The sequence below is a fragment of the Homalodisca vitripennis genome, unplaced genomic scaffold (assembly GCF_021130785.1).
Source record: "Homalodisca vitripennis isolate AUS2020 unplaced genomic scaffold, UT_GWSS_2.1 ScUCBcl_348;HRSCAF=2147, whole genome shotgun sequence".
Classification (NCBI taxonomy): Eukaryota; Metazoa; Arthropoda; class Insecta; order Hemiptera; family Cicadellidae; genus Homalodisca; species Homalodisca vitripennis.
In genome coordinates this window covers 51,456-76,903 of record NW_025776468.1, presented here as the reverse complement: position 1 = coordinate 76,903, position 25,448 = coordinate 51,456, and the positions used below count along the sequence as shown (strand labels likewise).

Here is a 25,448-nt window from a genome sequence, read left to right as displayed (position 1 = left end):
ATATGACAAGAATGTAATAAATCTGAATTTTTAAAATCAAACAATTGCCTTTTACTTATCTGCCACCAATTATTGTATTAGATCCTGTGAGCCGTTTACGCATGGTGTAGCTCAGGAGCAACACACATAAAAAATCAAATAAAAATCAAAAAAATTATAAAAACAATTTTTTTAACATTTTTCCGTTGATACGTTAAGGTTGTTTGTACATGAAAATATTTTTTTTATTTAAAATAAAAAAAATCATGCATTAAAGGGTTAAAATACTGGAAAAATATTAATTTCGTTTTAATATAACATACAGAGACGGTAAACTAACAGCATAGTATTCTAAGATTACTAATTACCATTTATTGATATTTAATTCAAATACTAAATGCGTTCTACGTAAAAGTTCTAAAACTTTATCAACATAACTAGTTTGCATAGTCATCACGAAAAGGGTAGCACGCAACACTGTTAATCATTGATAAAAATTAATTTGCTCTTTAACATGGAAATATGCTTTGATATAAAACTTTACATAACAAACTTGAAACCGTTTTTTCCAACTCAAATCTGTATATTTCGACCTAACAGCTCAAAAGTGATTTATGCTTATGTGGAAATAATTTGTCTGCGAAAGAGAAATTATAAATAAATTCTGTATAGGAAGATTGTTTTCCTGTATCTTGTAATGTACTTACTTATAGTATTAATCAATAACACCGAATTATGCATGTAATTTATAGATTTTATTTTGTAATTATTATATTGTACAATTTATGACAATGAGAATTCGAATGTAAACTACCACATGCAACTTTCCGAATTGCTGGTTTAACTGACCATGTCCTATGCCACCGTGGTTTTCACCCTCATACAGGGGATGTAAACCCTAGCGTGGCACATTTTTTAAGTATATGTAGAACAAAATAATTATTTTAATTTGTCGCATGGGGTTTTATTATAGAGCTGAGTGAACATTAGAATTTAATGTGACAGTACATTATTCTAAGGTAAAATATATCATTTATCGTAAAATTAAGATATAAGGCATAATAATAAGTTAAAGATTTTAACCAAAAATGGAATAACGTATAACTGAATAATTTTTGAAATCGTTAAAACTTATTTCAAGATTATTATTATAATGCTAAATTACCGATAATCAAATCAACTCTTCCGCAAGGTAAGGGTCAAAGATAGACTGACGTACACAATCACACTGACTACAGGATTGCTCTGTCTAATTTTGTACCTGAGGAAGTTGCGGCCACAACTCTCGCTCAGTCCTCGACGGACCTGCCGGAAGTTTACTCAAGATGAGTTCACCATCATTCGAATATTGGTTGTTCCAAGATTTTTACTCTAATTGGTTGCAATCTCTGTTTATTACTGTAATTGAGGAGTTGCGGCCACAAATCTCGCTCAGACCACTACAGAACTGCCGCAGGTTTACTCAACATTTGGCCACTGACTACAGTATTTCCTTGAAGTAATTAAATAGTCTTAGGATTGTTTGAATACTGAATCATATACTACTTATCTGCCTTAATAATTCCAATAGTGTATTACATTATTATGTTTGTGATCCGCTGTCAAAAACCTTATAAACTATCTTTTAGATGGAATATTTAAGTTTCAAAAGTTTAGAGGAAGAATGTAGATTATAGTCTAGTATATTAAATTATAATTTATCGTTGTCTTCTAATCATTTACTTCTGGATATCATAAAAAGCCTCGGTAATTCTAAGCAATATATGGGTCAACCTCGATTTTTCTCATATTACTATATAATGTTCCAATAGTCAATTAGAAAAGGAAATGACTAGAATTTCTTGCCGGAAGGCAGTTATAGGGAGCAGGCAACCGCCAGACGGTCATATATTGCTTAGAATTACCTATTAGTGATCAGGGGCACTGACGTGATCTGGGCTTCAAATTTGGAACTACTCGAGTTAATTTTTTTTCTAAAAGAGCAAGCAGCGCGAAGCGCTGCGCAGCGGGCAGGCATCGTGCGTGATTCTTTTTTTTTATTAAAAATTACTGATAAATTGTTATTACATATTACAATATGATGTAGGTGTAATGTATGTAAAACAATTTTAAACACATGACCAGCTGGCGGTTGCCTGCTCCCTATAACTGCTTTCCAGCAAGAAATTCTAGTCATTTCCTTTTCTAATTGACTATTGGAACATTATATTGTAATATGAGAAAAATCGAGGTTGACCCATATACAGCCGACTCTCAATAATTCAAACATTCGATAATTCAAAACTCTTGGTAATTCGAACAAATAGGCCGGTCCCTTGAAAAACTCTCGCTATTTAGAAATTTTTCAATGCATTTTGATACACTCGGTATTTCGAACTTACCGCAGAGGACAGACTAATTTTGAACACGCAGTAATTCGAAGTCTTGTCGGCGGAACCCTCTATAATTCGAAATGACGTAAACGAATTGAGGTTAGGCCGATACAGAACACGCAGTAATTCGATGTTCACTCGACAGAACTCTTTGTAATTCGAATTGAGAGTCGGCCGGTGGGAAACACGCATTTCAACTTATTCCTGTCATAAAAAGAAACTTTGCATCCTGTGTCCCAGAGCATACTCTTTGCAGTGTTGGTTATGTTTGCGCCGTGTTGTTGTGTGGAAGTCGTGTTTGTTGTGTGTAAGAAGTGTTTGTCGTGATGGCTACTAAGCAAAAATATAAATGTCTATCTCTTTCGGAAAAGAAAGAAGTGATCGCGGCGGTAGAAAGTGGTAAAGCGAAGTCGGAAGTTGCAAAAACATTTCAAATCCCTGCGAGTACCTTGTCTACCATTATAAAAAATAAACAAAAAATAGTTGAAGTGAGTTCCGTAGCAGGAAGAAAAAGAACGACAAAAGGTGAATATCCTAGATTAGAAGAGTGTTTAGTCACATGGCTTAGACAGTGTAGAGATAAAAATGTTCCTGTTGGAGGTTCGCTTTTAAAAGAAAAGGCAAAGGCATATGCTAAAGAGCTTGGCATCCCCAGCTTTGCAGCAAGCGGAGGCTGGTTGACTAATTTCAAAAAACGTAATGGTATATTTTTTAAAAAGGTTTGTGGGGAAAGCGCTAGCGTTAGCGACAGTGTGTGTTCCGATTGGCGTGCAGAGTTGTCCAGATTAACAGAAAGTTATGAACCACACAACATTTTTAACACCGACGAGACCGGCTTATTCTTTAAATGCATGCCGGACAAGACAATTACATTTAAAGACGAGAAATGCCACGGAGGGAAACATAGTAAGGAAAGGTTAACTCTTCTGGTGACTGTTAACATGGATGGTTCCGAAAAATTGAAGCCCCTCCTCATCGGGAAAGCAGCAAAACCTAGGTGTTTTAAAGGTATCCAGTCATTTCCCGTAACCTACCGCTCGAACAAAAAGGCGTGGATGACAACGGAGTTGTTTAACGAGTGGTTAAATTCATTGAACAGCGACATGAAAAAACAAAATCGTGAAATCCTCTTATTCTTTGATAACTGTTCAGTTCATAACAACCCTCCAAATCTCTCGAATGTGAAACTTCACTTTTTTCCACCAAATACAACATCCAAGTTGCAGCCTCTAGACCAAGGCATAATTCAAAACTTCAAAGCATTTTACAGACATGAAATAGTCAAGATTGTACTGGATGGAATTGACAGTAATGCAACTCCAAACATCTCTATTCTCACAGCCATGTTGATTATTGAAAAAGCGTGGAAAAGTGTGAGTCAAACGACAATATTTAACTGTTTTCGTAAGTCTGGATTCTGTGTTAACACACCCGATGAAGAACTTCAAGTTGTGCAGCCAACACCTTGGGAATCTCACCCTGTAATAGGAGATGTTCCATTTGAAGATTTTGTGCAAGTTGATGACGAAGTTGTAGTATGGGGAACCCTTACTGATGCTGACATCTTGGCCGCTAAAGATGAAGAACAACCTGATGTTGATAACGATGAGGAAGACCAGGAGTTCCCGCCTGTCACACTGAAGGAAGCCAGCACATCCTTAAAATCAGCTGTTTGTTTAGTTTAAAACTTCAATGTAAATACTGTATGTCATAAGTTATAATACAACCAACAAATTACGTAATTTTCGGCATTTGTTACGAAATACGCTGTGACAGTTGTTTTCTTTCTTTTCTTTGCAGACAGAAGTTGGGCCGGAAGTGTTCGACGCACTATTTGTGTTAAACAAGGTCGTCGATGAGGCACGAATCAACAAGAAAAAGCAATCAAAGATAACAGATTTTTTCAATTAATCATTAGAAATTAATGTTCTTTAAGTTTTGTTAGTTTGCCGTATGACATTGTGTGTTTAATAAAAAAACTCTTGGTAATTCGAATAGTTTTCTTTTCCTCTCAAAAAATCGAAACTCTCGGTAATTCAAAACTCTCACTAATTCGAATTTATTTGCATGTCCCGCCAATTTCGAATTATCGAGAGTCGACTGTATTGCTTAGAATTACCAAAGCCTCTAACTGTTCAAAAAGTGGAATATTTGACCTTAATAGAATGAAAGTCACTAAGACTTATGGTTCAGTGTACTAGATTTACTTGTTCGATGTAGTCAAAATTATAAATAATATCCTTGGAAATCCTAGTTTTTATTTCAGAATGTTAAAAAAGTTCAATATTTTTACATTTTTAAAGATGCGGTTTATGATTTTGCAGTCAAGAGCTAATGTATATTCTCCAATAACAGAACCTAGTTTTGTTTGTCCATAAAGAAACGTTCTCAGAGAAAGGAATCGATCACCATTTAATTAAATACCTAATAAAATCTACATAGGTAAATTATAAACTTATTATTACTTGTGTATAACATAAGTTAACAGGGATAAACGTACAGTGCTGCAAGCTAAAGTAATTACAACTGAAAAATGTATTTTATTTCTGTTGGTGCTACAATGTTTGTAAGTCATCTTAAGTAAAAAAGTATGATATATTTAACATATTTTATTATTGAATTTCGGTATAAGTTTTCAAATCTAACTGCACATACCTTAATAAATACTAGATGAGTAATAAATGAAACTACTAACCAACTTTAAAATCAAGTAGCAATGAGTTAATCTGAATGTTTTTTTATTTACATCTCCGACTAATTGCCACACATCCAAACCAAGTTTGATTTCAATCCTGTTGCCACACAATTTGTATTATTTATGAGACAACCTGTTAGCCACAATTTTATCATAGTACAGTTCATTAAATTGTTTACCATATTAAATAATAAGTAAAATATTTATAACTCGAGAACCAAGGATATTCCTGCATAAATTGTTTAATAGTGTCTTCATACTATCAATTGTCATCCAATGTTGACGGGATTTTGTAAATGAGTCACATTTACGATACGTGAAATTCTTACACTTTGGTTAACCCTAGTAAAATTGTTTAATAGTGTCCTTATACTTTCAATTGTAATCCAATGTTGACGGGATTTTGTAAATGAGTCACATTTACGATACGTAAAATTCTTACACTTTGGTTAACCCTAGTAAAATTGTTTAATAGTGTCTTCATACGTTCAATTGTAATCCAATGTTGACGGGATTTTGTAAATGAGTCACATTTACGATACGTGAAATTCTTACACTTTGGTTAACCCTAGTAAAATTGTTTAATAGTGTCTTCATACTTTCAATTGTAATCCAATGTTGACGGGATTTTGTAAATGAGTCACATTTACGATACGTGAAATTCTTACACTTTGGTTAACCCTAGTAAAATTGTTTAATAGTGTCTTCATACTTTCAATTGTAATCCAATGTTAACGGGATTTTGTAAATGAGTCACATTTACGATACGTAAAATTCTTACACTTTGGTTAACCCTAGTAAAATTGTTTAATAGTGTCTTCATACGTTCAATTGTAATCCAATGTTGACGGGATTTTGTAAATGAGTCACATTTACGATACGTAAAATTCTTACACTTTGGTTAACCCTAGTAAAATTGTTTAGTAGTGTCATCATACTTTCAATTGTAATCCAATGTTGACGGGATTTTGTAAATGAGTCACATTTACGATACGTGAAATTCTTACACTTTGGTTAACCCTAGTAAAATTGTTTAATAGTGTCTTCATACTTTCAATTGTAATCCAATGTTGACGGGATTTTGTAAATGAGTCACATTTACGATACGTAAAATTCTTACACTTTGGTTAACCCTAGTAAAATTGTTTAATAGTGTCTTCATACTTTCAATTGTAATCCAATGTTGACGGGATTTTGTAAATGAGTCACATTTACGATACGTAAAATTCTTACACTTTGGTTAACCCTAGTAAAAATGTTTAATAGTGTCTTCATACGTTCAATTGTAATCCAATGTTGACGGGATTTTGTAAATGAGTCACATTTACGATACGTAAAATTCTTACACTTAGGTTAACCCTAGTAAAATTGTTTAATAGTGTCTTCATACTTTCAATTGTAATCCAATGTTGACGGGATTTTGTAAATGAGTCACATTTACGATACGTAAAATTCTTACACTTTGGTTAACCCTAGTAAAATTGTTTAATAGTGTCTTCATACTTTCAATTGTAATCCAATGTTGACGGAATTTTGTAAATGAGTCATATTTACGATACGTGAAATTCTTACACTTCGGTTAACCCTAGTAAAATTGTTTAATAGTGTCTTCATACTTTCAATTGTAATCCAATGTTGACGGGATTTTGTAAATGAGTCACATTTACGATACGTAAAATTCTGACACTTTGGTTAACCCTAGTAAAATTGTTTAATAGTGTCTTCATACTTTCAATTGTCATCCAATGTTGACGGGATTTTGTAAATGAGTCACATTTACGATACGTGAAATTCTTACACTTTGGTTAACCCTAGTAAAATTGTTTAATAGTGTCTTCATACTTTCAATTGTAATCCAATGTTGACGGGATTTTGTAAATGAGTCACATTTACGATCGTAAAATTCTTACACTTTGGTTAACCCTAGTAAAATTGTTTAATAGTGTCTTCATACTTTCAATTGTAATCCAATGTTGACGGAATTTTGTAAATGAGTCACATTTACGATACGTGAAATTCTTACACTTTGGTTAACCCTAGTAAAATTGTTTAATAGTGTCTTCATACTTTCAATTGTAATCCAATGTTGACGGGATTTTGTAAATGAGTCACATTTACGATACGTAAAATTCTTACACTTTGGTTAACCCTAGTAAAATTGTTTAATAGTGTCTTCATACTATCAATTGTAAACCAATGTTGACGGGATTTTGTAAATGAGTCACATTTACGATACGTAAAATTCTTACACTTTGGTTGACCCTAGTAAAATTGTTTAATAGTGTCTTCATACTATCAAATGTAATCCAATGTTGACGGGATTTTGTAAATGAGTCACATTTACGATACGTGAAAGTCTTACACTTCGGTTAACCCTAGTAAAATTGTTTAATAGTGTCTTCATACTATCAATTGTAATCCAATGTTGACGGGATTTTGTAAATGAGTCACATTTACGATACGTGAAATTCTTACACTTTGGATAACCCTAGTAAAATTGTAAATTTTCATCAACCTTTGTCAGTGTTATAACAAATGCGTGACGAAATCCATTTAAATTCAATAACTTTATGTTAATTTCTTAAACATCAAGTAAATTATCCAATAGATCTCCAGCTCTGCAATGTGGTGTTGCGAAAACTATTGTAAAGTTGTATGTAATCCTATTCCTATTCCGACTGACATACGGATTTTATTACAAGTGAATAAATAGGATTAATATGGTTTGTAGGTATGACAGATAAAGTTTCCTGTGAAACTGTACCAAACTTCATACCTTATTCTTATGCTTTAAAAATGTAAGACGCCAAGTTTTTGAATCTTAACGAAAGTTATATTTAACTTTCAAGGAGTTACTATGGAAGAAGCTTCTAATTTATTCATAAATTATTAACTTTAATTCTGAAATGTAACTTTTAATCGGTTTTGTTTTGAGCACTGAAGTACTCATCTAAAACCGTTCCGTACAGCCTCATATGCACAAAGATTGTTGTAATTAGGCTCGGTTTTACAATTTTTAGGTTTTGAATTGTGTTTCCTATGCATCTGCGTGTTTCATACTATCTCTCCAATTATGTTTGCATCTGGCATTCGCACTAAAATACTGAAATAAACAGGACAAGAAAATTGAGTTGTAGCTATAAGCAACAGAATATACGTAAAACATGAATAAATATTAATTAAATAAAGATAAGAGCTATAACTCTTTTCTGGAGGTTACAAGGTTGAGCGTCATCGTGCTTATTAGTTTACCATTATTAATTCTAGTTTATCATTATATTTTGAAATAAACCTCAGTTGTTATGTACAATAAATCTTATACGTTTGGAGGATTAGACCATTGTGGCTGTGAGGGGTACTTGTTCCTAGTTAGCTTTAGTACTGACCTACTACTTCGTAATCATTGTTCAGTAGGTTTTCATTAACCTGTTAAGAAACAAGCAACAGAGTTGACTTAGTTCAACAATGAAGGATGAAACTTGAACTCAAGAAGCCCACGCGAATACTCTGAACCTATCCAGGAAGAGTTTTAAATGTTTAGTTTTGTTTCTATGCCAGAAAATATAAGCTCAGTTAAGCTTCTTTGGTGGTTTTACTCTTTATTACAAACGGTAATTCCATGAATTGGTGTTGACATTATTCAAAATGTTCTAAAATACTTTACAGTCTTTAAAATGTGTTTTCCTTGTTCTCAGCACAGATATTTGGTAATTCTGAATAATAAAATGGAAGAAAATCGACACTGAATATGTATTGTTAGTTATATACTTATAATTCGCTTTAGTTTCTTAAAATTATGTTCATACAGCTTTATTATTCATACAACACTACATATTGGCTGGTAGTCAAAACCAGATTGACAGTCGTGTAACATTACCATGACTGTAGATTTATGTGACAAGCAATGCTTTATCATGCATATAAGGAACATCGGTTAAAGAGTTCTAATGATGTTTCATGTAACCTTCCCGCATTTTCTGTTATATTTCTGGTTCACCATTTGAAATCACAAGTTTTTTACTGAAAATATCATAAGACCGAACTATTATCAGTCAAAAGAGGGATATTTTGGTCCTCCCTAAAAGAAACTTGTTATTATATATAATGTGAAGTTGATATACACTTTAAAAATGTTTAATTTTAATGCATTAATTTTTTTACGAAATAAGAATGAAAATAAGTTATTTGTGATCAATATACTTAATTCATGGGTGCGCCTTAATTCTATATTAAATGGGCTTGTGAAAAATACTGCATTTTAAGTCATAGTGTCATTTAGATTATTCTTAAAAAGTTATTCCATGGTATTTCATAATATGGAGCTACGAGAAGAAAATAATTGGAACAGAAATTGTGCAAAAAACTTCAAGCAAATAAAGTGTTAAACTGAGCATGGAACTAATTTGCACAAAAAGTCCAACATTTTTCTAAAATTTTTCACTTTTATTTATCCATACATTTATTCACTGACTCATACGCTAATTAATAACGAATAATTTAAGCCTAAATCATTTTCCTAAATTATTTCGTCCTTGTAAAAAATGTTAATAGACAATAGTTGTATGAGATTGAAGCTCTCACGTTAACCTACGCCGACGAACGCAACAGGAATTGCCAGATTGTTACAGAAGTTTTACAAAATGTTTACCCTCATATATTTTCTGATTTTCTAATACCTGTAAGATTTAAAAGTGGGGAATCGTACAGAGTTTACATCTACTGCCATGCATTTGTTATTCTATGCACGAATTTATGTGCACCATCCCCATTAAATAAAATGAAAACCAAAATAATTTCTCAAAGTTATTTTAATGCTTTAATGTTATAAAGGTTAACATGAGTCAGATGGTAACATACTGGCCTACGGCGGCGCGATCCAGGAATGTTGGGTCACTACCACATTCATTTGGGTGTTTACGTTCCACGGGTGTAAGGCGTTTTAACTACTGTTGTTACTAATTGTAGCCTATTTGTTATTATTCATTCACATAACCCATGTTAATTACCAACATTTTTGATAAACCAACATTCTATTGATCATTCGTAAAACCCGCATGACTTCGCATGTAATTGTAAGAATGAGATCATGGGAGTTTCTGAGAAAACATATAATTTACAGAATTAATACCAATCCCTTCAACTCAAACCATACGAGATGCTATTCGTTATTTTGCTACATAGCCGACAACCCCCGTAATCAAGGCTTTTTGTTCCTTCTTATAGCGTACTCACTATACAATGATGAAAAAAGCAGTCTATTAGTGCACAGATACGAATATTAAATCCTGATAAAACTTTGGCGACTTCCTCAAAGAACTAAAGTTAAACTTGAGATTGGTTATAAGTCTGGTTTAGATATAGCCAAGAGTTGGAAAATGGTTCCATTATAGAAAAGTTGGAAGTTGGTAAGAAGTTTGTATTGGATCAGATTGAAGTGGAGCGGGTCTACGCTTTCTGTCCTTTATGGACGACTCCTCTGGATCGGCAAGCCATTGTGTTCTATCAATGACAAATCTTGATAAATAATAAAAACCGTTTAGTTTAGATTCTCAATTCAAGAGTATGTCAATGACGTTCCCAACAAATTGGCTTTGATTACCACAATCTCTGTATAGAACTCGCTTGGTTTGGAAGCAGTTTAATAGAAATAACTAAATTATAAGTATGTACAACAGTTGTGTTTCCGAAACATCTTTTACATTTTATCTATCAATAAATTAATTCACAACATTAATTATGTTAATCTACCGCATAAATAGATACTTTTTCTTTTGGCGAAATGAATATTTGATGTAGAATTACAGTTCATCACAGATTTCAGCAATCTCAAGATATCACGTTTCCGTTGCGCATTAAAATGTAATTGTCTAAAGGTACGCCTCGAAAACATGTTGACTGGGTTATGTGTAATAGACACAAATGTGTCTATTTTATTCAAAGCAGGCTTCCATGTAAGTAAAAACCAAGTTTAAGAATCTGAGACAAGTTGTTTGATACTGTAACTTTACTTTGGCAGAAATCTGTTAAATAAAACTTCTAACTTGTAACAATTTCTATTTTAAATTGCACAACTGTTGCGGTTCAATGTAACTGTTAACTTTTCTTCCTTTTATACTTGTCTTACTTAAGTTGTTTATTAACACTTAAATGGCGTGACTTAGTGGGAAAAATGACAATGTATTGTTTTTTTTGTAAAATGATTATTGGAATGAATTACTTAATATTTAACATAAATTATTAGTAAAATAAATTATTTGTATCATTAATAGTTAAATTTGTCTTCGTTTGTATACCGATACGTTCCTGTGAGGAATATGTGATAAAAAGGAGAAGGAAAAGGTTTTGTAGCTAGAGCGATTGTCTTCTATGTTGAAACCATGAACATGGTCAATAGAATGCCGTGAAACAGAAAGTTGGAGTCAAAAAGAAAAATATTCAAATGTATAAAACAATATTACTATAAAGAACTGACTTGTTTAACTAAATCATATTGTATGAAAATAAACCACATTTAGCTACTCTAGTAAAACTCCTTTTGATCAAATCTGTTGGATCATATTACAAAAGGTTTCTTTCTCTTTGCAATACAATTTAAATATTTATCCGATAAAGAAGTTTAGGACTCAAACCAAATTGCACGAAAACTTTTCCATTTGTTGAAAACTTCCCAATATTCCCTTCCACACTTTTATTTTTGAACTGTTGTTTTATCGTCAGAGTTGAAATAAATATTTTTTCTGGACTTTTATATGTAATACACGCTATTCATACAGATTTCTTACCATGGTCGTTTAATAAATCTGTATATAATAATAACTAATTAACTGGTATATAGCAATTAACTAACTAACGGTCAATAGCATTATCTTCTTGCTTCAATATATAAGGTCATATAATTAAGAGCTAGATAGAGTATAGTATTAAATACCTGCAGTATAATGTATGAGGATTTAGGTAGTGAACATCGAAAACAGCAAGAGATACGTGTAAAGAAGAGATTAATATATATTTAATACCATATTCCATTTCACATGTGTAAACTTTGGGTAGAAATTCTGCGTATAACCACGAACCACGGACCAGGGAGAGAGATGTCTCTGAAGGATAAAGATTCCCAACACACAGGTAAATTGTTTGCTCTGCAAACTTGTTGAATAATGCATCCACTCTTTCAACAGCTCTTCAATCTGCTTCTGTTTACTTCTTCCATCATCCCCTGCGTCAAGGCGAACCAGAATTTGCATTCTTAATCCTCAATATTTTTCCTTAAAAATTCAAAAGCTTTCTCTGTTTCCAGACTTATTTAAAAATCCCATTATTTAGAAGCAGTTTACTACCAGCTTTTTATGAAACATTTATTTTTTTTATTTTCTACTCGATTTCATTTATCCTCATATTTCATTTCTCTATAAAATTTAACCACCGGTCGAACTGTACAAACTCAAATTATTCTATAAATGAAATTACTCTTTATTATAGAACGTATCCGATACACTACTTTACTAGGAACATTTAAATACAAATTACCATATTTATAACGAAAAGCACTGATGTGAAATATACTACAATAAAGATTACTATTATTAAAATGAATAGACGTTACTTTAACTATTCACAGGACCCATTTATTTGTTATTTTATAGAAACACAATTGTAATAGAACTCATGTTTGTTAATTTTGTTAATTAAATCCAGATTTGTAATTGTTCGTTTCCGATGTTCACTAATTTACAAATCATGAAAGTTTGACAATCAATATATAGGTATATACATAAATTTTCTTTTTTATTGGTTATTTTATACATTAATGTATCAATTTTTCATTTTCTATAAACATTGCTATCGCTCTCTCATACAGTTAGTAGATTACTTTATTGTTATTCCTATTTACAATTTTCGTAAACTTAGAAACTCACCCATCACCAATAAATGTTGAGCTATAAACTTTTACAGCCTGTAAACTATAGAATTGGGTGTGGTTTATTATCTAGTCCATTTCTTACTATGACATAAAGCACCTTGTACGGAAATTCAAATATTCACTGAATCGAAAACGTGGTGACTGTATAATGAGCGAATGAATAATTTATCAGTCCGGAGACTTTCAGCTCATTACGACAAACTGAATTTATTTGTTTTCCCTGAGCTCGTCCCTGGTGTTTTCGTGTTGACAAAAACATTCTTTTATCCATTACACCTTCAAACAAGATAACAAAAGCGCATTGTATGTTAACTTTGTAAAAATATTATTTACATGATTTATTTTGAATGGCTCTTGATAAGCTTGGATGTTGGATACAGCACTTACTCAAAAACCACTGTTCAATTTTTTATATGAACAAAAATTAGATTTCGAATCTTTAATGTAGTAATTGAACGTTTTGTTATATATTCATTTTTCTTATTTACTGTTATGGAATATGACATTAATTTACTACTGTTTTGTAAAACACTATAACAGTACTGATTGTTAAACTAGGACCAATAGGAACCTATGTATCAAATTTCAAGTAACTAGTGCCTTCTTATCATGAGTTATCGCACATAGGGGCTGACAGACAACAGCACGATTTCAAGAAGGGCCTATCGGGTGCTTAATAATTACCAGACTGTAGAAAGCTGAGCTCTCTTTAACAATTGACTAACGATAACGGTGTATTAGTTTCAGATTGCGATTAACATTAACAGGACGTTTTAAGGCGAGGACATCAACTGTAATCGTTTAGGTTAAGAACCTTGAAATAGTGTTCAAGGGTATCTCCTTCCTGTTACCTTTTCTTCTTATACAGTCTACTCCTTAATTTATTTATACTAGGTTAACATCTGAGATTAACTCTCGGACCTTCCTTGCATCCTTAAAAATAATTAATTTGGAAATTATCTGTATTTAGTTAGTAATGGGTTTTAAAATACAGTTTGAGTTTAACAAGAATTTTCTCTTGCATACTGAGACTAAGAGAGGAATCTCATAGTCTTAAAACTGTGAACCTCAAGCCGGAGATTATAAAACATGAACTAATGAAATTGTATTTTTAAATTTTGAGTGACAAGCTGTATCTCTTTGGCTTATCCATCATCTTTGTTTAATGTAACGACGGCTTAACTGCTTATCTCCGACTGGCAGCGCCATCACGGTGAGACGACATCAATTACTCATTTTCTGTCTCTTCTTATAAAACTGACAGGACAGTAACAGTACCTCTTATTATTCTGACGTTTAAATTTAGTCTAATACATTTTGGATTTTCGTACACTGAGAGAGGTATATGTATGAGTTTATAGGAAAATAGACACTGTTTTCCATGGAAATATAGGTTTCCTCAATACAATGAAAAACAGCAATATTTATAATATCTGTCTTTTAAGATTTTTGGGGCACACCACGCCTAAACCTTACTAATATATTTAATATTTCCATTGAACTGATAGAATATTACCCCCTTGCTTATCTTTGACATCAGCAAACTTCTTTAAACTGCATTTGGATAATAAGTTCAAATGGAGTCCTAATATTATAAAGACTGTTTTCAGATGTCGGGCAATCCTGGTTGCCTGAAGAGAATGAACAGAAACGAGTTATGTAAAATGTTGTATCATGTGTTCTAAATCTACAATCAACTTTTTCATCATCATCAAAGTAAAACTTCCATAGCCGAAGTCTCACTTTAGTCCATCCTCCGGGCACGAACTCACTTCATTAAATAGTTCTTCAGGATTAAAAAATCTTTATTTTTTAGAATATTGTTTTCATTCATCGTTAAGGACATTCTGGATTTGTGTATTTAAACTATACTTTTTCATAGTTATGCATGGGTTTGGGTTTAAGAATAGCACCAAAGTCATATGGTGCTTTGAGAAAGATAGTTGATAGCAAAATAAAGGAAATGATAGTTGAAAGTCTCGAAAGTTTACAAGACGTTATCAAACAGAATATTTATGAACAATTATGTATATATTATTTGTACAGCATCGACATCCTCCTCCAGAAATATGGCCAAATCTCCAAATCACGCATACAACTATCAAACTGTTAAAATAAAAGGTTCCCTACCCAATGTTCAATTTCACAATAATAGCAGTTCTTCATAACTTTAAATATGTATGCTATATAAGGCTAAGACATCGATTATTATCTCATCTAAAAGTGCTAACGATAGGAAAAACTTTAACGTACTCAGTATTCGAATAATTTACCAGTTTTAAATCTATGGTGAAGAACGTCATCAGAAACAGTTAAAACGTTATAATTATTGCTAATTATTTTTTTCAGTGAATTGGAATAGATTGCACTTATAAATAATATCACATAATCATTGATGGTTTCTTGGAGTTCAATTTAAATACTAAGTTTAAAATAACATAGATATTTTCACAAAACAAAAATCTATGTAAAATTTGCACAAACGTTACAATCTCATTCACTTTTAAAGGTGGTGGTGAGCACGATATTTTGCGGCAAGAGATAAGATTAAATCTGCATTCCCGAGCGGCGGCGGTATTCCAGGAACGTGTACAATACATCACACCGGTGTCATACTCGCTGCTCTCTGTCTGGCATCCCTGCATCATCGTTCTCAGTTATATAGAATTTTAATTTATATCAATGAGATTGAATACGTCATTTAATATTTTTAATGCCTCAAAATACTACCACGTCAACATTCTTTGTTATTACCTTCAATATTTCTCTCAACTCAAATCTCAACAAGCATCTAAATCTAATAAAGTATTGTTATCTTTTAACATGAAAAATACTAAAACAAGCAATATAACATTTACAGTATTAGAGTATATCCTTTCATATAGTTAAAAGCAGCGAATGTGTTAAATTATATTATAGAAAGAAATTATTCTTTACCTTTTTTGGTTTTCACGTCATATAAAATGTGCAAATAATCTTTTGTTTTCTAATTGGAAGAGCTCTTTATGATGTTGTACCTGCTTAGAGTTATTTTTAGTAAGACTATGTATTGTAAGTTGGTAGTTGTAGGTTAGTCTAGTTATGTATTTGGTTATGATTATTTGCCAGTTTTTCCTTGCTGGTACGATGGGAAAGAGTGATATTTTCTGAAATTTTAAGATTCGCAAAGGTGATATTTTTAATTCTATCTTGCCTGCAGAAAAAATTAACATCTTAACTATCTTATATACTTTCTTTGCAAATTACAATATTTAGTCTAAGAATGTAGTTGATTGTTGAAGCATTTGAAGTTAATGAAATACTTACCCTGTCGTTCACTGTTGCCCCTTAGTTCTTCTCCCTAAAACAGTAATATTGGAATAGAATAAAATAAAACTTTATTGCTTGTGTAAAATTTAATAAATTTATAATTCCCTATACAATCTAATTATTATTTACCACTTTACAAGAGCGAATGGATAATAAATATTATAATTTATTTAACAACACTCAAAATGCCTTAATTCATATTTCAACATCAAGATTGCAATGTTTTACATTCCTATTTGTAACACATTAAATTATATTGCATTATGCATCTACGCAAATAAATATAAATAAACTGCAAACCGAACTTATTTGTCAAAACTTAAATCACTCGGTTTAATAGAATGTTTATCAATATTTGTCATTCATTAATAAGGATATAAAATTGCATTATTTACTGTTTTTTTTTTTTTTTTTTTTACCGTAAGCTGTTCTGGGTTAGTTTGTATTGAGGAGATAGCTGTGGAGCTTGCCAACAATTTGGATCACGGCGTTTGTTGGCATTCTTCCAGATAAAATACTTGCATTAATACACTCGTGTACACACACAAACCCGCTAGCGGATTAATATAGAGGCCTTTTTATATCTCTTTCGGAAAACGTTATATCTTATTTCACGTTAATAAGGTGAAAACTGCTCAGGATAGTCATGAAATGCAGATCTTATTACTCCATTAGCGCTGAGGGCTAACTCCCCAAGAATTCAGCCAGTGCGCGATCGGCATGCAGTTCAATTGTGTACTTTTCTTTCAGAGATTTTTTTATTTCTTGTTGAATTTGAGTTCCTTTAAAATGTTTATAAATTCCTATTCTTTAAGCGTGTTTAATTTGCTGCCTGTGTGCCTGTCGCAAACATTAATTTAAATCATCCAATTTCCATTCAATTCATCCACCAAATGTTGAGCGAACGATGAAGTGTGCTTGAGTTATTACATTTTTGGCAGTCTTTACATAGGGATAAACGATCTGTCTGTCGGTCCGATGTGCAGAATATGACAATCAAAACAAGTTAGTTTATAAAAGCCGGTTTGAACGTTTCTGTCTAAGTTCTGAGGTTTACAGCTCAAAATGCTCTTGGTTTGGCTTGTTGTCTTGAAGATTAGCCATGGGTTTTTAGGTCTTTTTAGGGCAATGTTGTGTTGTCGGGTGTATTCAACACATGTGTACATCTTGTCCTGTTTTTCATGTTCCGTATCATTAGCGAGTAGTATTTTCTTCTTTCTCTTTACAATTTTGCCTACTATAGTGTTGTTATAACCATTAGTTTTGGTAATATGTTTTATGACATTTAATTTTTTGTTATAATTGGTTACATTCAGTGGTACTTTGAGAAGTTGGTAAATCATAGAGTTACAAGCGGCCACTTTTTGCATGTATGGATGCTAAGAAGTGGAATGGATGGTTTGGTCTGATGCTGCATGTTTATGGTAAACGTTTAGCATGCCTCATCTGACCTTTTATTGCCGTCGAAGAACCCATTGCAGGAAGATATGTCAACAGTGGCTTCGACATCGTTGTGCTACAGAATATGGTTCTAGTTCAGTCGTTTCTTTGTTTGGGATTAAAGCGTATATTGCTGCCTGGAAATCGATTAAGAAGATAACTATTTTAGGAATGGCAATAGCTTACTTTGTAGCATTTTGGCTGCTTCATATACTCCGCAATCTCTCCGTCATAATTTTTAGTGGAGGTGCCTACATGCCGACAACTATGGAACATAACCTGCTTCCGTTCTTCCTGAATCCGATATAGAGGAACGATCACAGTATATGTGGAGTCATTCAGCTGTAGGGTATTTTGTGTGTACGGGTTCTGGTGAAACCATTTGGGGATTAACATCTATGGATAATTGTTTTGGGAGATCATGGTTTTATAAGACGCATCTCTGTCAAAGGTAGGAGCCGAACAATATCCTTCTGCATTTGGAAAGGTGCAGCTTCACTTTAGTTAATATTATATTTCTTCTGGATTGTGTCGGCTTTGGTTAAATAAGTTATTTATGTTTTCGAATGGGGAGCTGCTTTAAAAATTACAAGTTGTTTAAAAAAACAAATACCACACACTACTAAAGAGAAATGTAGAAGAAATAGTGACTATGGATGTTTGTGTTCCCTTTATGTTTTTTAGCTGCGACTTGAGGCATGCAAAGAGACGCAGAGACGGGACCGAAAATGAGGTTTATCAGACCATACTCACATGATTCCTTTCTATCAATCCGCTCTGTTATAGATGAAGAGAATTATGTTTTTGGTGTGCCTTCGCAACGTATTCGGATTTTCCTCAATTGATCCTCCAATAATTCAACATTATTTGATTTCTTTCAAAACTCCATTGTTTGGTGCTTTTGCGTGTTCAACCTGTCTCCAGTAGGAGCGCATGCTCCAGTAAGGCTCTGAGTGCAACCCGAGCAGGCCGAAATTGTAAAGTCAGATGTAAAAACATTGATCTGTGGTAATCACCACCGGGAGGGAAGGTAAGTTGTGGCAGTGCCAAGTCTATGTTTGCAGAAATGCACGCAGTTCTTCCCCGTGTTATACTTTGCCACCATTATCACTGGCCAAGATCACGGACACTGGTACACGCCTCGTACTGTCAACATGAACCTAAAAGGGTTAACAATGTATAAACTATGCTATTGAATTATTGTTGCTCGTTACAACTCTTTTAATAACCACCGATAGTAATATAAACAAAAATATTGGGCAACCACTTTGTGTAGCTGTGATTTCATAAACTTTATAACATTTTACAAAACAATCATAGTCGCTTTTTGTTTTTGTAACAAATAATACATAAAGCCGTTTTATAAATAAATACTATATAACCTAAAATAGTCGTAGTTATAATATGGAGGTTTACAAATATTTCAAATAGAAGATAAACGTGCAGGGCGTGGGTGGTTCGTGAGTGTAGTGTAGGAGGGCAGGGGCGCAGGTGGCGTGTCCCTGGGGGAGCTCGGAATTGTTGACAAATAGTGGCCGACTGTTTTAAACTGTACAACACGTAATGTTACTTGTTTCTCACGAATATATAGTCAACTTCATGTCCTATCATATTGTTCCATTGTTGGGTTTTTATTATCGTGGTTTTTACTCATTTTCATTAGATATTTATTTATAATCCGTGTTCTATCTGCAACACAAGGATATTTAGTAAATATTATTCACCGTTACACAGTATTGAACTGTAGCAAAACTGTGGCGATAGTGGTCCAACTCCCTGAAACATAATTTTACTTATTCTTCGATGAATTACTATAGCATTTTATTGTTTAAGCGTTACATTTTGGTAACATATAGTACTTAGAAAATAATATGTATATTCATGTCAAATATACTATTCTAAAATAATACATCAACTTATATGTAAATATAACATTTTATTCATGTTACCCTAAATTTCATTTTAGATTAATTTGTTTAATTGATTTTAATTAATTGTTAATTAATTTTTTACGGTCTTGAATTAGAAGGCTATATTTAGTTTGTTGTGATAAATTTTATTATCTTAGGGATGTAACCAGTTCAGTGTTATCCGACTCATTCATTTATCAGAAACATTTACAGTAAAGATTGATTGGTCTACCTGTTATAGATATTTTGTAAATGAATTGAAGTCCATCTTTCCCAGTAAATCATCTATTATCAGCACTGGTTGTTAATTATATAAAAGTGCATACTTGTTTTGTCACTATATGTATGTATTGTTTCAGAAAAAAGTAACATTACTAGCCCATTTACATCTAAAATTATTGCAGTAGATAGACAGTGTTTAAAACCATTGCTTAACTGATACTGTCCGAATATAATTATGACAAAGGACGTGTAGGGCCGCAGACCTCTTGTGGGCCATTAGTGGATAATCGATAACCTGTTTCTCGGTAATGACTAACCACGACCAGATTCTACTGTAGGCTTCATTCTGTAATTATTATGGAAAATATGCCAGTTATTACTATCCTTTAATTGTTTGATAAATGTTCATAGCAGTACTGAAGTACTCGTAGTATTTTCACTGAATTAATGACAAAGTTGATGATCAAAGTGGTAATTATGTTGAAAATAATAAAATTCAAGAAACCATAATGTATAAAGTATATTCTTTAAAACACATACCTAGAAAAATATTAATTAAATAAGATAAGAAAAGATTCCAAAAATATTAATTGAGCTGTTTATTATTCTTTCTAAATGTAAAAACACAACTTATAATGTGTGAAAAGGAGGTTACGGAAAGAGGGACTAGACCGTGTAATTATTTTAATACTTGTTATAAGACTTAAAAATATAAATAAGAAAGAGTACTTATTTCCATCTTATAAGAAAAAGCCGATTGTACGATCTGTGCTATGAAAAACAAATCTCAATCTTATTAATAAACCATGAGCCTCAAACTACATTACATCATGTGTTGGTAACAAATAGTAAAATTTTGCTCAACAGTTAATAACTATTTCATATGATAATGAAGGAATACGCCAGACCATTTGCCGCATAACACGCTTTGCTGAAGTTACATGGATTCATTCTCGAAAATTCCTGTGGACAGGCAGATGATCAGACAGAAAATGTATCCAGATCCTTCACTGACCCTCAGCCACTTAGGCATCACTCTAATATTTGATTCGCTTTTATTTATTTAAAGCCTCTAAATGTGCACATATATAACTCATATATGAAAGCATTATATGTAACTTTAAAGAACACTTACATTGAAGCACTTACAACCTGCGCACACGGATACGGAATAAAACTTAATGAGACCAAAACTTAATTATAGTCGTCTACCTTAGAGTTATGAAAAACGTCAACACAAACACTGCTACAAATTTATCACTGACATCTTTGGCACTGTGATAAGATCAGCAATCTTCAACTTATCGTTATTAATAAGAATCTCGGATGGGACTGACTAAGTTACTAATGTTTCGTAAGATATTACTAAGTTTATCCAGTTACAAACGAACTGCACCCATCCCATGACACATGAGAATAATATTAAGCAATTGGTGATTTCGCTGCTCTGACAGGCTTCAGTAAGCTTAGAACTATAGTTTTATTCCAATAATTTTCAATTTGAGGATCAGTTATTATGTGGCTCAATATTTAAACAATGTTCTCATATTTACTGTGCTATTGATTTTATAGTCATTCACATTCACTCATATAAAATTTGTTAAATTAAGTTATATGCATATATATAAAGGATTACGTCTTAAGTGGAAGAAGATATTTCATTTAAAGAACTAAGTGGAAATTTGTGTTTAGAAATTTGACGTATACGATATGAGTTTATTAACATCTCAAATACAGACTTTCTTAAATTAAAATATTCACAGAACGTTCACTAATTATTTTTATGTACTATTTAGGCCAGATTTGAACTTAAATTTTTCATCAGGCAAGATAGGATTTATAGGTAATAGCGCTTTTATAAGTGATTAAAATATTCGTGCCACTCGGGCGTGAATCTCCTGTTGGCAACTTGTGATTAGCGAACTGATTACACAAACCCAACCACTCTTTATACCAGATTGTTTCGGTAAAGTAGAACAGCGATTTAGAGATTAAACTAACTTAACTTCGGAACAGACTCTTATGAGAATGACTATTTGACTACTTACATAACGTGTGTACAATTAAAGAATAATTTGACATTTCCTTTTAATTTCACATCCTTCATTGAATTCATAATAAAAGATATCTTGCTGGTTTGTTATTCTAATCGTTAATTAAAACATCCATTTTCATTATTCATACAATCTTTACTTATTTTACAATAGATTATTTGATATAAAATGTTAAATAATGTTAACATTTAACCTGTACATTCATTTCTTTGCTAATTATTATATTTATCTAACACACCTTTGTGGGGACAGTGTATTGCTTGCTTAAAACTCTTACTCGAAGAGTGCAAACTTTATTAGTGTGTAATTTTAGTAACAATTCTTAATTTCTGTATTAAAATTAAACCCTATGAAACTGCAGGCTACTCTAAAAATGCAATAGACTGAAAAGAATTAAACAGGATAATATTGTAGGATACAAATTGTAGGACCCTTGCTGTCTTATTTTAAATTTAATTAATTGAATAAAAATTCATTTATAGCAATTAGGAATAACTTGAGGTGCGCGTCTATCAGTTAAGAATGTTTAAAGACGCTAAAGATCCCTTTAGATGGTTAAATTGTTGTTTGGGGAGTTTTAGCCGCAGAGATAATTCGTTTAGCTGAAAGTGACACTGTTTTGTTTAAGATCCCAATTGACCAAGGACCACGTTTTATTTTACACAAGCATGTGGCAGGATATTACGTCTAGAGCAACACTTTATCCTTGATAGCGCATGCAGTCCTTTATACCTGCCGTTATTTTTATCATTTTACAATCTTTTTTGATTCTCTTAAAAAATTTGCTTTACAACATTGTTACATACACATGACAGGTATAGATAGTTAGCAGAAAACAACGGAGACATAAGTTCGTTTTAATAATGAAATTAGAAATAGTTACCATGACTAATATAAATTAAGAAAAACTATTTGGAATAACATTCAACAAATTCGAATAAGTTAACAGATAACTCATTTTTATAAAACAAGGAATTTAGATACAAATACTTAAATTCAAGGATTGAAAGTATATGCATCTATGCATAACTCATCTGATATTAGACACTAATGCTCATTAATAAACATTACATAATGAATATCTAACTCTCCATTTATTATAATCTATAATAACATATACTTTATTACTAAATGTGCATTAGAAATTAATGAACCATTTATATTTGATTTTTATTAGAAAAACAAAACTTTTCTTTAATATCCAACAAGTAATCTTAGCTCAGAGTAAGTTTTTGTAAATATTATAGTAAATTTGCTTATCTAGTATTGTTTTATGTTCTATTGCTTATTTAAAATAAATACATGATTATAAAAGTTATAAATATTTATATAATTTTTGTAGCAACAAAACAAATCATGTTAGTTTAGTTAACTATATATAATTGTTTTGTTATAATAATAATAATATAAATATTTCTTTTTTTTTCATGTACCTGACATTATACAATAGTTATGTTGAACATTATAATAATACTTTTGTACTGAAAACAAACTTTATTTTATTTATTTATTAACTATATTCTTCTTGTATACGCCATGATTAACCTCAATCAAAAAAGAGACAGCAGTCCCTCAAGAGTATTAATTGAGAGTCTCTGTCACTTAACACATAAATGAGAAGGATATCAAAATTGAAGTTGAAGTTCTTCCCATAAACAATATTTATCCATACCTGTAGGATGTAGGATAAATCGGCTGTGTTGGTAGCTATAATGGGGTGCAGTACGGGTCGTAAGAGAGGTTGTAGTCGTTGAGGTTGCATGCAATAATATTTTAAGTGTATAACTATTTTTATTGTCAAGGATGTCTTGCATACATATGGACAGACGGACATTGATGAACAAAAGAAAGTTTTACATCCTCTAGATAGTTACAGGAAATTGTGACAGCCTACTGTGTGATAATAGGCTAATAGGCTAGAAACGCAATCTTTGACGTGCTTTCTCGAGATATCTTACTCATGATACATTCATACTTTTGTTCATTACGTTGGGTTTCATTGCAGTGTTTATATTATACATTTGTACATATCGAGTTACCAAAATATTATTTTGAATGTGTTGGGGTAGTTATGTCACATGTTTCCATATGTCACATGGTAAAATCTCGTATGATTTTATTCAATTTCATATAACGTTTCAGCCAACTAATAGTGGTTGAAAAAGCTGTAGAACTGAAACAACACTGAGGTTGAAGCGCACTAAAAAGAGTACAAAGAGAAGACTCGAGAGTTTTAGCCGGGAAGACGAGAGCCAATTTGGATTTTGGATAATCTCGAAGCGCGTAAACGTTCATTGATTGACAGCTAGTCCAGACCCGTGATTAAAAGTGATGGGCGAATATAAGCCAGTCACGTGACTATCGTGTGTAATGTCAACAACACCGTAACTATGTTTTGTTTTCTTAATGATGTTGTTAAGAGCTTTAAAGCTAATTAATTTCTAATCAATTTATTATTAGTGGATTTACATACAAAAAATAATCTTTTTAATAATAACATACAGGTATATTTGAAATGTAATAATAAAGGTAATAACAATTTACCTTCCATTATTATTTTTTTCTTTTTTTAACAAATTTTCCGTTTTTCAAAGAGTTCGTGCTTGTATGTGTCGTGTGTGTTATTTTGTATCAAAATATCAAAGATTGTTTACTTTGCGCAATGTCGAAAAATGTGACATATAATAGATTTAAAACATAGAATATATAAATGTACACACGATGTAAAATAGTATTATTATTATTAATGAAGTTAAACTATTTTAGTGTAATTAAAAAAGTAAAATGGATTTCCTAGCCCTTAGCGGTTCAATTTAGTAATGGAGGGATATGTAATTGAATTTTAAAGGAAAAATAAATGACTATGGGATCCAAGCTGCAGAATTAGTGGGCATTGACCATTTAAACCAAACAAATAGTATAGAGATGAAGCATTAATTGCATTATAGATTTCGATTAGATTTACAGCAATATGGGTTAATCATTTATTATTTTTATAATTCACTAGAATCAACATGGTTTTCTGAGCGTTGAATAAATTATTTTTGTTTGCATATACAAACGACCTAAATTAACTAATCGACTTTTCATACATTTTACGTTGTAAGAGATTTGTTTTTCCCAGGTTGTTTCAAGAGTAGACATACGACGTTTTTAAGCTCTTTTCAATATATAAATAAAATGTAATTAAATGAATAGTAAAAGTTTAAAATTTTTTTTTATCAAATAAACTGGAGAAAGGATTTATTTGGTTTGGAAAGTAAATTTTTCCAAAGTCTTTAGAATGAAGGTGGATCTGATGTAAAGATGAAAAATGTTTCTTCACCGCAGATTGTCAAAAATTATGTTTATAAAAAGGATATCTAACTGGGTGTCATTTTTAGACTATTATAACGTTCAGCTGCTAATGGCCAAATACGTTGTGTAATAGGAATTTAAAAGTATTGTGAGGGTCCTCTAAATGTACAACATAACACTTTATGGCAGTCCTCAATAGAGTCTAGAAACAGGAAAAATGCAGCTGAAAACATTCAACGATGCCTAAAT

The 25,448-nt window shown here is 31.9% G+C and overlaps 1 protein-coding gene across 1 annotated transcript; it reads left to right on the top strand.

The window, feature by feature from the left end:
- Positions 1-2,677: 2,677 nt before the first annotated feature.
- On the top strand, positions 2,678-4,036 carry LOC124370613 (tigger transposable element-derived protein 6-like). The gene has a single exon (XM_046828903.1). It carries the CDS (start codon positions 2,678-2,680, stop codon positions 4,034-4,036), a length of 1,359 nt encoding a protein of 452 aa, XP_046684859.1.
- The last annotated feature ends 21,412 nt before the right edge of the window (positions 4,037-25,448 follow it).

Coding starts and splice junctions, on each gene's coding strand:
- LOC124370613 (XM_046828903.1), top strand. CDS start 2,678: ATGGCTACTAAGCAAAAATATAAATGTCTATCTCTTTCGGAAAAGAAA.